Source organism: Enoplosus armatus, chromosome 20 (genome assembly GCF_043641665.1).
Source record: "Enoplosus armatus isolate fEnoArm2 chromosome 20, fEnoArm2.hap1, whole genome shotgun sequence".
Classification (NCBI taxonomy): domain Eukaryota; kingdom Metazoa; phylum Chordata; class Actinopteri; order Centrarchiformes; family Enoplosidae; genus Enoplosus; species Enoplosus armatus.
In genome coordinates this window covers 18,200,406-18,214,817 of record NC_092199.1, presented here as the reverse complement: position 1 = coordinate 18,214,817, position 14,412 = coordinate 18,200,406, and the positions used below count along the sequence as shown (strand labels likewise).

The 14,412-nt window shown below is 43.4% G+C and overlaps 2 protein-coding genes across 2 annotated transcripts; one reads left to right on the top strand and one right to left on the bottom strand.

Moving 5' to 3' along the window:
* On the bottom strand, window positions 1-1,578 carry LOC139303542 (C-reactive protein-like). The gene is made up of 2 exons (XM_070927390.1): window positions 1,521-1,578; window positions 1-629 (listed from the first exon to the last, which is right to left on the bottom strand). The coding sequence occupies exons 1-2, from the start codon at window positions 1,576-1,578 to the stop codon at window positions 1-3; spliced, it is 687 nt and encodes a 228-aa protein (XP_070783491.1).
* Window positions 1,579-4,577: 2,999 nt separating this feature from the next.
* On the top strand, window positions 4,578-12,747 carry naglu (N-acetylglucosaminidase, alpha). Its single transcript, XM_070927569.1, has 6 exons — window positions 4,578-4,990; window positions 8,864-9,011; window positions 9,245-9,391; window positions 10,706-10,791; window positions 11,065-11,321; window positions 11,543-12,747. The coding sequence occupies exons 1-6, from the start codon at window positions 4,578-4,580 to the stop codon at window positions 12,745-12,747; spliced, it is 2,256 nt and encodes a 751-aa protein (XP_070783670.1).
* The last annotated feature ends 1,665 nt before the right edge of the window (window positions 12,748-14,412 follow it).

Genomic DNA, 14,412 nt, shown 5'->3' with positions numbered 1-14,412 from the left:
TTAATAGCACGACAGTTTATCAAAGTCACTCTTCTCCACGTACACAGAGCCAGTGGTGGAGAACCGCAGGTTTTTCCAGTTGAGGAGGTTTCCTGGAGTGATGGCGTTACCCTCCATAAAGAATCTAATTTCACACGGAGAGATGACGCTGTCCCAGAGGTGGACGTCTGTGATGTCCCCTACGAAGGACTGAGTTCTGTCAAAGGCTCCACCATAACTGTCTTGATCTTGACCGAGAACTATAATGGGAGCACCAGTGAGAGTGGCACCTTGCGCCAGAATACTCCGAGCGCTGCGCTTCCCGTTGACCCACAGTGTCGTCAAGCCGTGGGTGGAGTCCCACGTCCAGCAGACGGAGTTCCATTCGTCCGTGTCGTCGGGCAGCCCGTTGATATCGAGGGCCACCCCGTGTACGTGCAGGCGGTATACTCCGACAGAGGGCTTGTAGAGCAGGAAGGCGTTGGACTGAGACGGGACTGCCAGGGAGAACAGAGTCTGGCTTCGGGTTTTTGTAGAGTGAAATCTCGCGCAGACAGTCAGAGCTGTGATGGGCTGCTGAGCACTGGCATTAAGCTTAACAAAAGACGTCGCGCTGTCCAGTGGGAAGGTAAAAACCTTCTCTGAAAGATCTGCAAAGGAATAGCAGATGACAATCACAACACGCCCGGCGGTGACGTCATGGTGTACTGACACACTTTGGAGTACACTTATGAAAAAGACGTCAGGCTACCCACAGGCATGAAACATGAAACGTTTCATGTTCTGAGATAGTATATTGTTATAACAAGAAAAGCTGTTGAAGCTTGTATGTCATAATAAATGTGAAAATATCTTGTTATAACGACACTTTTCACATGTGATACTGATCTGTTTTTCTTTTTCTGGCGTTCTGCATCGGCCGTAGAAAACACAAAAACACATTTTAAATCATAATATTTGCGGGAATTATACAAATCTATAGAAATGTAGGACATTCATTGAGTCACCACCCACATCTCTGACTTGCTCAGGGATACATAGATGTGTTATTATGTGAAAAAGAGAAAAAAAGAAAAATCCCCGGCTCCCCTCCGTCAAGTCGAAACGTCCTTGAGCAAGACACTGAATCTGCTCCCAGTCGAGGCCAGCACCTGGCATGGCAGCTCGGTCGCCATCGCTGTGTGTGAACGTGTGAGTGAGACCTGAACCGTAAAGCGCTTTGGGATTCGTGAAGGTTGAAAAAGGTGCCACTCCTTCTGAAACCAAACCTGCACCCTCGCTCACAGTGAACATCTAAAATGGCTTGTACTATTTACACAGTAGCAACACATGATGAAACGCAGTACACAAGTTCAGAGGACACAAACAGTTTGTCGCTGTTTGAACTACTATATAAATAAGAATATGGTCTATTAAAAACACATATCGTACATAACTCGAAAAGAGCTCACGTCTTACTTTGAAACCAGGTAGGTCACGAGTGCGCTTGTTCAAAGACCAGGCATAAAAACACGACCGTGTTCTGTTATTGGCAGCCTCACCTTGGTGTGCAGCGCGGCTGGTGCAGACCAAGGCCAGTAAAAACAGCAGCTGTTTCATCTTTTCTCACCACCGGGATGTTCCCCAAATCGCAGAAAACGGGACAGTCGCCCGTCTTGCTCGTATTTATATAGAGACTTTGAAAGAGGTGGAACGAGTTTCTGACCAATTGCAAAGAAGCCTATTTTTTATTTTTTTTTTCTACGTGACTCATCTCACCTATTGATTCACTATTAAGGGACAAAGACTAGAGTTGCCTATGCGCATGTGTGTGTGTGTGTTTATGTGTGGGTGTTTGTGTGGAGGGGGAGTCACCTAAGGGCAAGATCCATCTTTGCATTTTGTCAAATCAGTTATATTTAGGCAATTTAAGGGGGATAAGGTAATGAGTGGCTAATGACAATGTTTTATTTTGTCATTGTAAGTCAGCAACTACAGTTCAGTGGTGGAATGTAACTACAGTGCATCCGGAAAGTATTCACGGCGCTTCACTTTTTCCACATTTTGTTATGTTACACCCTTATTCCAAAATGGATTAAATTAATTTTTTTCTCAAAATTCTACACACAACACCCCATAATGACAATGTGAAAAAAGTTTTTTTGAAATTTTTGCAAATTTATTAAAAATAAAAAACTAAGAAATCACATGTACATAAGTATTCACAGCCTTTGCCATGAAGCTCAAAATTGAGCTCAGGTGCATCCTGTTTCCACTGATCATCCTTGAGATGTTTCTGCAGCTTAATTGGAGTCCACCTGTGGTAAATTCAGTTGATTGGACATGATTTGGAACGGCACACACCTGTCTATATAAGGTCCCACAGTTGACAGTGCATGTCAGAGCACAAACCAAGCATGAAGTCAAAGGAATTGTCTGTAGACCTCCGAGACAGGATTGTCTCGAGGCACAAATCTGGAGAAGGTTACAGAAAAATTTCTGCTGCTTTGAAGGTCCCAATGAGCACAGTGGCCTCCATCATCCGTAAGTGGAAGAAGTTCGGAACCACCAGGACTCTTCCTAGAGCTGGCCGGCCATCTAAACTGAGTAATCGGGGGAGAAGGGCCTTAATCAGGGAGGTGACCAAGAACCCGATGGTCACTCTGTCAGAGCTCCAGAGTTCCTCTGTGGAGAGAGGAGAACCTTCCAGAAGGACAACCATCTCTGCAGCAATCCACCAATCAGGCCTGTATGGTAGAGTGGCCAGACGGAAGCCACTCCTTAGTAAAAGGCACATAGCAGCCCGCCTGGAGTTTGCCAAAAGGCACCTGAAGGACTCTCAGACCATGAGAAACAAAATTCTCTGGTCTGATGAGACAAAGATTGAACTCTTTGGTGTGAATGCCAGGTGTCACGTTTGGAGGAAACCAGGCACCGCTCATCACCAGGCCAATACCATCCCTACAGTGAAGCATGGTGGTGGCAGCATCATGCTGTGGGGATGTTTTTCAGCGGCAGGAACTGGGAGACTAGTCAGGATAGAGGGAAAGATGAATGCAGCAAAGTACAGAGACATCCTGGATGAAAACCTGCTCCAGAGCGCTCTTGACCTCAGACTGGGGCGACGGTTTATCTTTCAGCAGGACAACGACCCTAAGCACACAGCCAAGATATCAAAGGAGTGGCTTCAGGACAACTCTGTGAATGTCCTTGAGTGGCCCAGCCAGAGCCCAGACTTGAATCCGATTGAACATCTCTGGAGAGATCTGAAAATGGCTGTGCACCGACGCTTCCCATCCAACCTGATGGAGCTTGAGAGGTGCTGCAAAGAGGAATGGGTGAAACTGCCCAAAGATAGGTGTGCCAAGCTTGTGGCATCATATTCAAAAAGACTTGAGGCTGTAATTGCTGCCAAAGGTGCATCAACAAAGTATTGAGCAAAGGCTGTGAATACTTATGTACATGTGATTTCTCAGGTTTTTTATTTTTAATAAATTTGCAAAAATCTCAAAACTTTTTTCACGTTGTCATTATGGGGTGTTGTGTGTAGAATTTTGAGGAGAAAAAAGAATTTAATCCATTTTGGTATAAGGCTGCAACATAACAAAATGTGGAAAAAGTGAAGCGCTGTGAATACTTTCCGGATGCACTGTAAGTACAGCACTTTACTTGAGTATTTCTTATACTCCACTTTACTACTTTATTTTACTACTATGTTACCTTCTTTTTACTCTAGTAGAAAATGCCCCATCTCCAATAATAATCCAATATATATATATATATATACATATATACAGTGCTTAACAAATTTATTAGACCACCTGTCATAAAAATGAGAAAACACAAATATTTTAGAAATCTGTCAAAAACTTGTTTCAAACTAAAAATTGTATTGTTATTTATTAGGCAAATAACAAACTGGAACAACTAAATAGTCCTTATTCACATATATTAACCAGAAATCTTAATATTCTGTACGACCTCCTTTGGCCCTGATGACAGCTTGCATTCTTGCAACCACAAAACAAATGTTTCTGTTCAGGAATGCAAGTAAATAACTGTAATTTGGCATCGCAATCCAAAAATAATAATGTGCTTTACTATTTTTTTCTGCTTTTTTGTAAAACAGTTAATTTGTTTTAGAAGTGAAGTGACTGATGTGACTGACCATACCAACACTAAAAAGAAGAGCCTGTTAAGTAATAACCCTTTACAAGCACATATGTGAACCATTTGTCCCGGATGTCTCAGCAGTCAGACATTCAATGATTCACTAAGTTCAAACATTTTTCACCTCGTGCGTTTTATTACACGATCACGACATCAAGCTTGTACCTGAAACCAGGTGCCTTCTGTAAGATAACCATCATATGACCGATGGATCACATGACAAACAGTGGCGTCTCCTGGCAATTGTTTTTTTTTTTTTTTCTTTTCAGAAACCGCATCCTCTGATTGGCTGTTAGGTACAATCAAGGCAGCAGCCCTCTTTCTGATTGGCTGGCAGCCCCTCTGTAAACCAGCGCTTCCTGGTTATTTGCAAATGGTACAGTTGATAAAGTTGTTTTTAAACCTGCGCTGCGGTGGGAAACCCTGGCTTCGTTTGACTGGGGAGCAAAATGTCACCCAGGGGAGGCTGTTGCCTGGCTCTGGTCGTCGTGTTCTGTCTTTTTGTGACCGCCAATTGTAAGTTTCCAACTCTGGACCACATCAAACCGAAAGCCAGCGACAAGGCACAGGGGAGAGCTGTGGTCGAGCTCCTGAAACGCCTGCTCGGGAACAGATCTACGGAGTTCATAGTGTCAGTCAACAGGAGCCTTTCCAACGACAGCCTGGATGTGTGTGAGCTCAGGTCCACTAAAAACAATAAGATAGTCGCCACAGGCAGCACCGGAGTGGCCCTGGCTTCTGGCATTTACAACTATTTGAAATACTTCTGCAACTGCCATGTTTCCTGGTCTGGTGACCAGCTGGATCTGCCCCGTCCCCTGCCGAAGCTCACCGGCGTCCTGCGCATCAACACCCAACACAGGTCAGGTCCCGCAATGTTCGCACACTGGCGAAGGCACCCGCGGTCCAAAGAACCGCTATCGTCGGCTCTTTCATTCGGCGTACACCCGGCACACCAAGCAGAGCTCACGTCGTTGAAATTCCGCGGACATTTTCGACTTTCCACTTTGCTAGCTGAAGTTTGTTGTCGACGAGAAGGCTCGAGCGCCAGCTATTTTTCGGAAGCTAGCCGAGTTAATAAGTACTCGTTAATTAAAAACGACGTGCTTAATTACTCCTTTGTGCGCGTTGGACGTCACCAGAAGACCTTAAGTGATTCTCCAAGGAGTGGCCCAGAGTTTGCAGCACTGTATATGTTTTATTAGGGGTGGGGTGTAAGTACAATTACTATTAAAGTGCTGCACTTTAAAGCCACAGTAGGCAATGTTATTGAATTATAAGTTTGGTTGAAGCAACGAATTTTGACCATTGCATGTCTTAACAATATCTAATTGAAGGGCTGTATATATATATCTGTTTATCTATATAGATATACAATGCTTAACAAATGTATTAGACCACCACCCAGTACTGTTTTACAAAAAAGCAGAAAAAAATAGTAAAGCACATTATTATTTTTTGATTGAGATGCCAAATTACATTATTTACTTGCATTCCTGAACAGAAACATTTGTTTTGTGGTTGCAAAGAATGCAAGCTGTTATCAGGGCCAAAGGAGGTCGTACAGAATATTAAGATTTTTGGTTAATATATGTGAATAAGGACTATTTAGTTGTTCCAGTTTGTTATTTGCCTAATAAATAACAATACAATTTTTAGTTTGAAACACGTTTTTGACAGATTTCTAAAGTATTTGTGTTTTTATGACAGGTGGTCTAATACATTTGTTAAGCACTATATATATATATCTATATCTATATAGATATAGATATATATATATCTATATATATATATATATATATATAGGGGAACCCTTTGCACAAACAAAAAGAAAAGCATCACCAACTTCAGTTGAAAGTTTGTCAGACCTCAGAGCTGGGTATGACCATGCATGAGTATTTCCATTATATGCCGTCGTGCCTTTATGTTCTTGGTTGTTAATGTTAAATGGTCTCACTTGGTTGGCTCTTTTCAACCTGCACAGTTCCCCAAGCGCTTTACAGTTCAGGTCTCATTCACCCACCCACCCACCCACACTGATGGCGACTGAGCTGCCATGCGAGGTGCTGGCCTCCATCAGGAGCAGCTTAGGGTTCAGGGTCTACCTCAATGAGGGGGAGGGGTCAAGATTTGTTGTAGATTAAACTACCCAACAGTATATATATATATATCTTCACTTTGACCAGATATAACATTAAAATGCTGCGTAATACCAATACACTAATAATCGAATAATGCACCAATAATTAAGTGTTTTTACACTTATACTACTTATACTAGAGGGAAATCAAACAAACCTTTGAGCTTAGTGAGCTGTAAAAACAAAACAAAAAAAACCCACAGTAACATGCCAGACTCTCTCTAAATTCAGACTTCCCACAAAAGACAAAAAATTCAAGAACAAAACATTTGATGTCACATTTATTAAAAACGGCAGATGAAGACCGGCGCGCGCTGTTGCTTTTGCAAATACACTTTTTTTTTTTTTTTTGTGGCCTGTGTGTACTGTCTGTAGAATTCATTGGCCGTGCGATTTCACCGACATCAGCAAAAAAAACCAACCTTCTTTTGAAAATGGTGTTTTCCCACCAAATGCATTTCACACTGCTTGTACATTGGATGTGTGCCAACCCCTCTCAGTGGCAGCCAAAGATCTTCACCAGAAAAGAGGAGCCGCTCCCGTGTGAAATCTCAGCGACGAGTTGTCACAAGAGCCATAGGGGTGCTGAGATGCTGTGTGTTTTATCAGAGTTTCCACACTGTCCAGCAAATTAGACACAAAGTATTATCAAACCTTTTTGATGGGAGGGGGGGGTTGCCATGGTATGTCTGTGTTACAATTCTATGATGGCAGTATTTGGGGAGCATGTAACCCCAGCCCCCTCCACTGCAGCACAGCACAGCAAAACCCATGGGTGCATGACAAGTGGAGCGTTGCCGCACATTATTTTTCATTGTTTACTCTGCGCAGTATGGACACTTGTACCGCGGGCCGGGCCCTTTAAAGGACCCTTCCTTTCAATTATCTGTTGTGCATTAGACGTGCATCAGCTCACCCCAGTTATGTCATGTGCACAGTAGTTAGTTTGAAAAAGCCACGGCAAGCGTGGCACAGTTAAGTTTTCCCATGACTATAACTTAGTGGTGACGAGCAGCTCTAAGCCAGCAGCCGGAAGCTTCAGTCATTTACCAAGCTGCAGGTTACTAAGGCTGATGTCTCTTAACAGTGCCTATGTGGTTTTACCTATATTTTATTTTAGCAATGTTATATGACAACAACTCCCAATAGAAATTGCAAGTTGAAATGCCTGATACTTAAGTACTTTTGGTTGAATCTCAAGCAGTATGCACATTGTAAACACACTAAAATATGTAAGTAAGGGAATGGGTGTAGTGAGTTAACTGATCTCCGGTGTGTGATCAAAGGTTGTAGTTTGGTTCATACAGCTGGAGTGAATCCAAGAGTCCAGCTGACGATATATAAAAATGAATGATATTTATTAAAGCTACAGTAGGTAATATTATTAAATTATAATTTCAGTTTAAATAATTAATTTTGACCATAGCATGTCACTAACAATATCTAATTGAAGGGCTCCTTTAAAAAAAAAAAAAATGTGTGTCTGTGAGCACACACAGACACACAAAACTGGACCAGGTCTGATTGGTTGTTTGATTCAGACCTGGTCCACTGTTTTTAAAAGACCAAATACAAAGGGGGCGGGTGCTCACAGACGCACATCTTTTCAAAGGAGCCCTTTAATTAAATGTTGTTAGTGACATGCAATGGTCAAAATGAGTTATTTCAACCCGAAATTATAATTCAATAATATTGCCTACTGTAGCTTTAATGTATTGTTACATGTGAGCAATGTTCCCTCTAATTTTTCATGTGTCAGAGCAAACACACAAACTCGGTGAGCAGTCCCTTGGACCACTGTGAGCAACATCAGACGTGTGCACTGTGGTCACGCCAGCATCGCATCCATCCAAGTTACATGGTTTATAAAAAGAATCAAATTACAGCATTTACATTTCTGTTAGAATACTTTTAATTAAGTGCCCCCAGTTTCACAGTTTTTTCTTCTGTTTGGACATATTCCGACAGCCATTCCATCTTAAAAGAACCACATTTGTTTTTTACTTTGGCATGGTGAGGGGATGTGCCGCTGCCCGTTCGTTTTGCCATCATTAGAAAGGGTCGACATAAGCAGAACTTAGCATCATTAGCGTGTCTTCCATCCACATCGGCTACACCGCTTTGCTAGCTAAAACACCGGTGGCTGCACATAAGAACGCCTGTCAATGACGTTGATTAGCTGCGACTACTGCATAAATACCTACAGTATGTGAATCGCATCATTCGCTGGAGCAGCCAGTCAACGGCCACTCACTGACTCACATTGAAAAATAGCACAGAATGAATTGTTATATTTTTATTTTATTTTCAGTTCAGTTTGGAGTTTTATTTTGTGCGCAGTGTAGATTTTCTGTGCGCGGAGACCGTGTCAGCAGTGCGCAATTGCGCAGGCGCGCAGCTTAGAGGGAACAGTGCATGTGAGTCACATGCTATCTCTCAAAAACCCATAAGGTCATTTAACAATACACTAACCATGGTTTTGAATGAATCTTAAAACAACAAAAACGATGTTCTGTTTGTGATTTCCTTGTTATCTCCTCTGAGCAAGACTTACCTCTTTCATAATGAACGCCACATCTGTGCGTTTGTACCTAGATTCCGGTATTACCAGAACGTCTGCACTTTTAGCTACTCCTCGGTGTGGTGGGACTGGCCAAGATGGGAGAGAGAGATCGACTGGATGGCGCTCAATGGAATCAATCTGCCGCTGGCTTTTACTGGCCAAGAAGCCCTGTGGCAAGAGGTGAGCGCAAAACCTGTCAGGTTCCTTAGCAAGTGAATCAATGCAACGGCTTGTGTAAAGCTGGAACAGATGTAACAACTAATATCAATATGCAATATCGGTAAATATCAATGAAGTCAGTTAGATAAGAGCAGGAAGAGGAACTTCTAACTTCTCTAATGTGTCTCTTCCACATACCTTGATATGTGAACATAAGGTTATTAACTTGTTGTGTGCCTTTTTTTTTTTTTTAGGTTTACCGAGCTCTTGGGTTAAACCAGTCTGAGATCGAAGAGTTCTTCTCTGGCCCGGCGTTTCTTGCCTGGAACCGTATGGGGAACATGTTCGAGTTTGGTGGGCCTCTGCCACAGTCCTGGCATGTGAACCAGCTCTACCTCCAAGTACTAAGACCTCCACGCTTGTCGACACAGTTAAAAGCCGCTATGTGTAGAATGGGATCATCTTTCGGCATGCGTCCTTCTTTGGTAGTGTTAAACTACAAAGAGACTGAGGATGAATGGGCTGAAAGCAGCACGTAGGCTGCACCCGTTTTCATCAAGATTGTCGATCAGAGTCATTTAAAGATACTATAATCACATCACTATTCTACATAGAGTGGCTTCAGTTTGAACAGTTATGGCTACGAGTATTTTCACAATAAGAACTAACTAAGAATCTCTAACGGTTAATTCCAGTTTATCACAGCTTGGGTGTTATTTTTGTAGTTTTCAGTGTAATTCTTATCGTTTACGATGACATTGCACTCACGAAAGTAATAGAGTGCTGCAGGAATGCACTTCCGGTTCCCTCATCTCGGAAGTCAGTGGGTTTTTTGGTTAAATGCCTGAAATAAGGTCTGTGGTTAACACAAGCTGAAGAGATTTCAATGTTTTGTTCTACGACATAAAATACATCAGTAGAATTTGGAAGCTTTTACGTGTCTTAAAAAAGGCGGTTGCTAACAAGCGGCTAAATGAGACTACAGAGGTCGTCGCGGACATTAAACGTCTTCATGCCAAACATGGAAAGTCATCTACTCACTAGTCCGCCTTTACAGCCTCGTTGTGTTTATACTCTATATCTATCTGTCTATATATCTATATCTATCTATATTCTCTTCAAAGTGAAGCTCAGCGGTGGTGACGTTGAAGTAATGCGACCGTGGTGTAGTTCCTTTTATAGCCTATTAGCTTTTTACTTCTGGTGATTCCATTTACGCTTCAAAAATCATAAAAGTGGTGTTCATTAGTGAAGATTATCTCGCTGAACAAAACGTGTAAGAATCATAAACTTTTGTTTTGCCACAGAGTTTATTTTCTGCAATAATCCAAAATCCCATGGAACAAATCCCACTGGCTTTTAGTGGAGGGAACCAGGGCGATGCTAACTTCAGGGTTGGTTTATAATGGCCAGTTTGGGGCCATACTTTTACTGTTGCCTTTGCTTTTCTGTTCCAAGTTTGACTGATCTGGGGTGTGTTTCCAGCCTCATGTATCTTGCCCTTTCTGACTCGGAGTGACAGCCAAAACTACAAAAACGAGGCCCAAGTTGTTGCAAACCCAAATTACCATTGATTTTCGGCCTTTTTAAAATCACAGTTTTTCTGTATATTTAGAATGTTTGCTGATGAATTTCAGCTTGCCAGCAGCACTGGATGGAAATCCTCCCACGTGACATTTCTCTAACTCTCTCTTTTTTTTTTTTTTTTTTTTCAGTTTAAAATCTTAGAGCGAATGAGATCCTTTGGCATGACCCCTGTGCTGCCAGCCTTCTCTGGCAGCATTCCCAAGGGAATCCTCAGGTGACTCATGCTTGTTTATTGTTTTTCACATTTCTGAATTACAGTGCTGCCTCTGGATCTTTTGAGGCCGAAACCAGTAGTGATATTTAAAGGATGTCTCGATCAAAGTGTTTTGTTTTGTGGTCGGGGCTCAGTCTGCCAGACATTTCTCTCCAGCTCAGGTTGCTCCCAGGATCCATACGTTCTGTTTATGGCCACTCAGTTCCCTGATAACCAGTGTATGAAGATATGGCTAGAGACAGTAGTGCTACTGTTGTCTTTCTTGTATTTCAGGTTGTATCCAGAAGCCAATGTAACCAGATTGGGGCCTTGGGCTCATTTCAACTGCAGCTTCTCATGCTCCTATATGTTAGACCCTCGGGACCCACTTTTCCTCCAGATCGGTTCACTCTATCTGTCCCAGGTGGTGAAGCAGTTTGGTACAGATCACATCTACAACACCGACACCTTCAATGAGATGACTCCACCTTCCTCGGACACCGCCTACCTGTCTGCAGTCAGTCGCTCTGTCTTTGCCTCAATGACCGCAGGTGAGTGTCTGGGTGACAACGTTCTGTTCACATTGCGAGTTTTAAACCCGACAGTGTCTGTCTGAATGCTTGCCCCAGTTTGACGACCCATGGATGACCTGTTGTCCAACTCTCTTACACAGACCGCCTCCCTCGAGCTCCCTGGTGAGTTTCAGCCATGTTTGAGAACTGTCCTCCTCTTGTCCCTCATCCAAATCTCGTTTTTTTTTCTTTTTCTCCAGTCGATCCTCAGGCAATTTGGCTGATGCAAGGCTGGCTGTTCTTCAGTGATGCAGCGTTCTGGAAGCCAGCCCAGATTCAGGCCCTACTACACGGAGTGCCCCTTGGAAGGATGATCGTACTGGACCTGTTTGCAGAGACCGAGCCAATTTTCTCCTACACCGAGTCGTTCTATGGACAGCCCTTCATCTGGTGCATGCTGCAAAACTTTGGGGGCAACAGTGGATTCTTTGGCACAGTGGAGACGGTCAATTCAGGGCCCTTTAAAGCCTTACATTTCCCAAACTCCACCCTGGTGGGCATAGGCATGACACCTGAGGGCATTGAGCAGAATCCCGTGATGTACGAGTTGATGAGCGAGCTGGCTTGGCGCAAGGAGCCAGTCAACCTGTCCAAGTGGGTGTCGCTGTATGCGGTACGCCGCTATGGCAGCACACAAGAGAACCTGACCGCTGCGTGGAGGCTCCTGATCGCCAGCGTCTACAACTGCACCGTGCCGCATTACCGAAACCACAACCATAGCCCACTGGTGCGCCGGCCTTCTTTTCACATGAATTCTGGCCTTTGGTATGACCCAGCTGACTTGTACAAGGCCTGGAAACTGATCATTGAGGCAGCTCCATCTCTCATGTCCAAGGAGACCTTCCGATACGATCTTGTGGATGTGACCCGGCAGGTCCTACAAGTCCTGACAACATCCTTTTACCAGGACATCGCAGATGCCTTCCAGAACCAAAAGCTGCCAGAGCTGCTGACTGCAGGCGGGGTGCTGGTGTATGACCTCTTGCCTGAGCTCAATCGTTTGCTGAGTAGCGACCGCAACTTCCTGTTGGGAACATGGCTGGAGCGGGCCCGATCCTTAGCCCTAGATGAGAAGGAGGCGCAGCTCTATGACATGAACGCCAGAAACCAGCTCACTCTGTGGGGTCCCAGTGGTGAGATCCTGGACTACGCAAGCAAAGAGTGGGGAGGCCTCATGGAGGACTACTATGCCCAGCGATGGAGCTTGTTTGTTCACACCCTGGTAGAGTGTCTGGACAGTGGACGACCATTTAAGCAGGACGCCTTCAATCAGGCGGTTTTCCAGGTAGAAAGGGGGTTCATTTACAACGGCCGAAGGTACCCAACCAAGCCTCATGGAGACACGTACGAGATCGCCCACAGGATCTTCCTCAAGTACTACCCACAGGCCTTGAAGAGACTATAGTGAGCAGAGACTACATTTTGGAAAAACTTGTCTCAAGTCGCAGCAAGAAGAATGTCTCCCTCCACCTCCAGCTGTCCACGGCTAACCCACAACAGCCTGACTTTGCAGGAGCGACCTGTTTTGCACATGCAGTAAACTCAATAATGGATAGTTGTGCATGTTGTAGGGGAAAAAAATGATTTTCACTTTACATTCTCACTGATCAAATATCCAATCATGCCTTTATAAAAGAGGAGAAGGAAAGTAGAAAATGACATTAATGACTTACAGAAGACTGCGTGAAGGTGTTGATTTTGATGTGGAATTTCATGTGCGCCTCCCTTGATGCTGTTTTTGATTCAACTGATCTTAAAGAAATACTTCAACATTTTTTTTTTTGGAATGACACACACTAACTTTCCCAGAGTCGGATGAGAAAATCAACATGACTCTCATGTGTTAAGTATGAAGCCGGGAATCAGGACATGGTTAGCCTAGCTTAGCACAAAGACTGGAAACGGGGAATTAGCTAGCCTGGCTCTGTCCAAAGTGAAAACTAGAAGACTAAAGCTGTGTTATTTACACATCGTATGTTGTTTATTTAACCCGTGTACCAAGCTATGTGCTGGAACTATTTCTTGACGAACAAGTTTATCCATCCGCCCAGAACTGATGCATCCATTGTTATAAGGGAAGGTTACCAGATACAGTCGGCGAGCACAGGTTTTGGTTTTGGCCTCTGTACAGACAAGATGGTACCATACACGGCAACCTCACTGTGACAACAACACTTCAGGAAGCTGCTCCCAGTCTCTGTGCTTGGCTGTTAAAAAAAAATAGTTCCAGCATTAAAACCACAAATTCTCTTCATTTTTTTTTTTACATTTCAGTTTATGCACAGGTTAAATAAATGAGACACAGCCTGTTATTCATTTATTTTTTTACTTTTGACAGTCAGGCTAGCTCTTTGCCCCTGCCTCCAGTCTTTATGCTAAGCTAGGCTAACCACAATCCTGAACCCGGCTCCGCACTTGACACACCTGAACATCTCACTCTCAGAAAGACGGCAAACAAGTACGCCGAACTGTTTAAATCACAGGTACCTCAGATCGCAGACGGGACGCATTGACCTCCTGGACACTTTTAGCCATTAACGAGACGACGTTTTTCAGCTCGAAGTTAATGAATTTGAGCAAAATGACACTAAGTAGCATCAGAACAAGTAGGCTAGCAGCACAGTTATCAGGAAACAAGTGGACGTCTTTGATCTTGCGTCGCGATTTTTCTACTTAATTTACAATTTCACGCCCATACGGTCAGTGAGAGTGGACCATGACACGCTGAGTTCCTGTAAAGGTTTTATGAACAGAGGGTGAGTGATTGTTCTGACCGACTGGCTCATGGCGCACCTTTGCAGATAACGATGATAATGATAATGTTTTTCTTTTTAAAAAAAATAATTATATTTTTATATGAAAATTCACAGGCGGTTAAACTGAGACATTTCACGTGTACATCGATCACTTTCTATTTTTGTGAGTCACATTTGTCTTTGATGACCGAAGTGTAGCTGAGATGTGTCTTCTTGATAAATGCAGTTTTAGTTGAGGACTTACCTACATATTTGGGAGAATAGGTATTTTAGCAGGCACTACATGAGCATAGCTCCCATTCCTTATGTGCCAA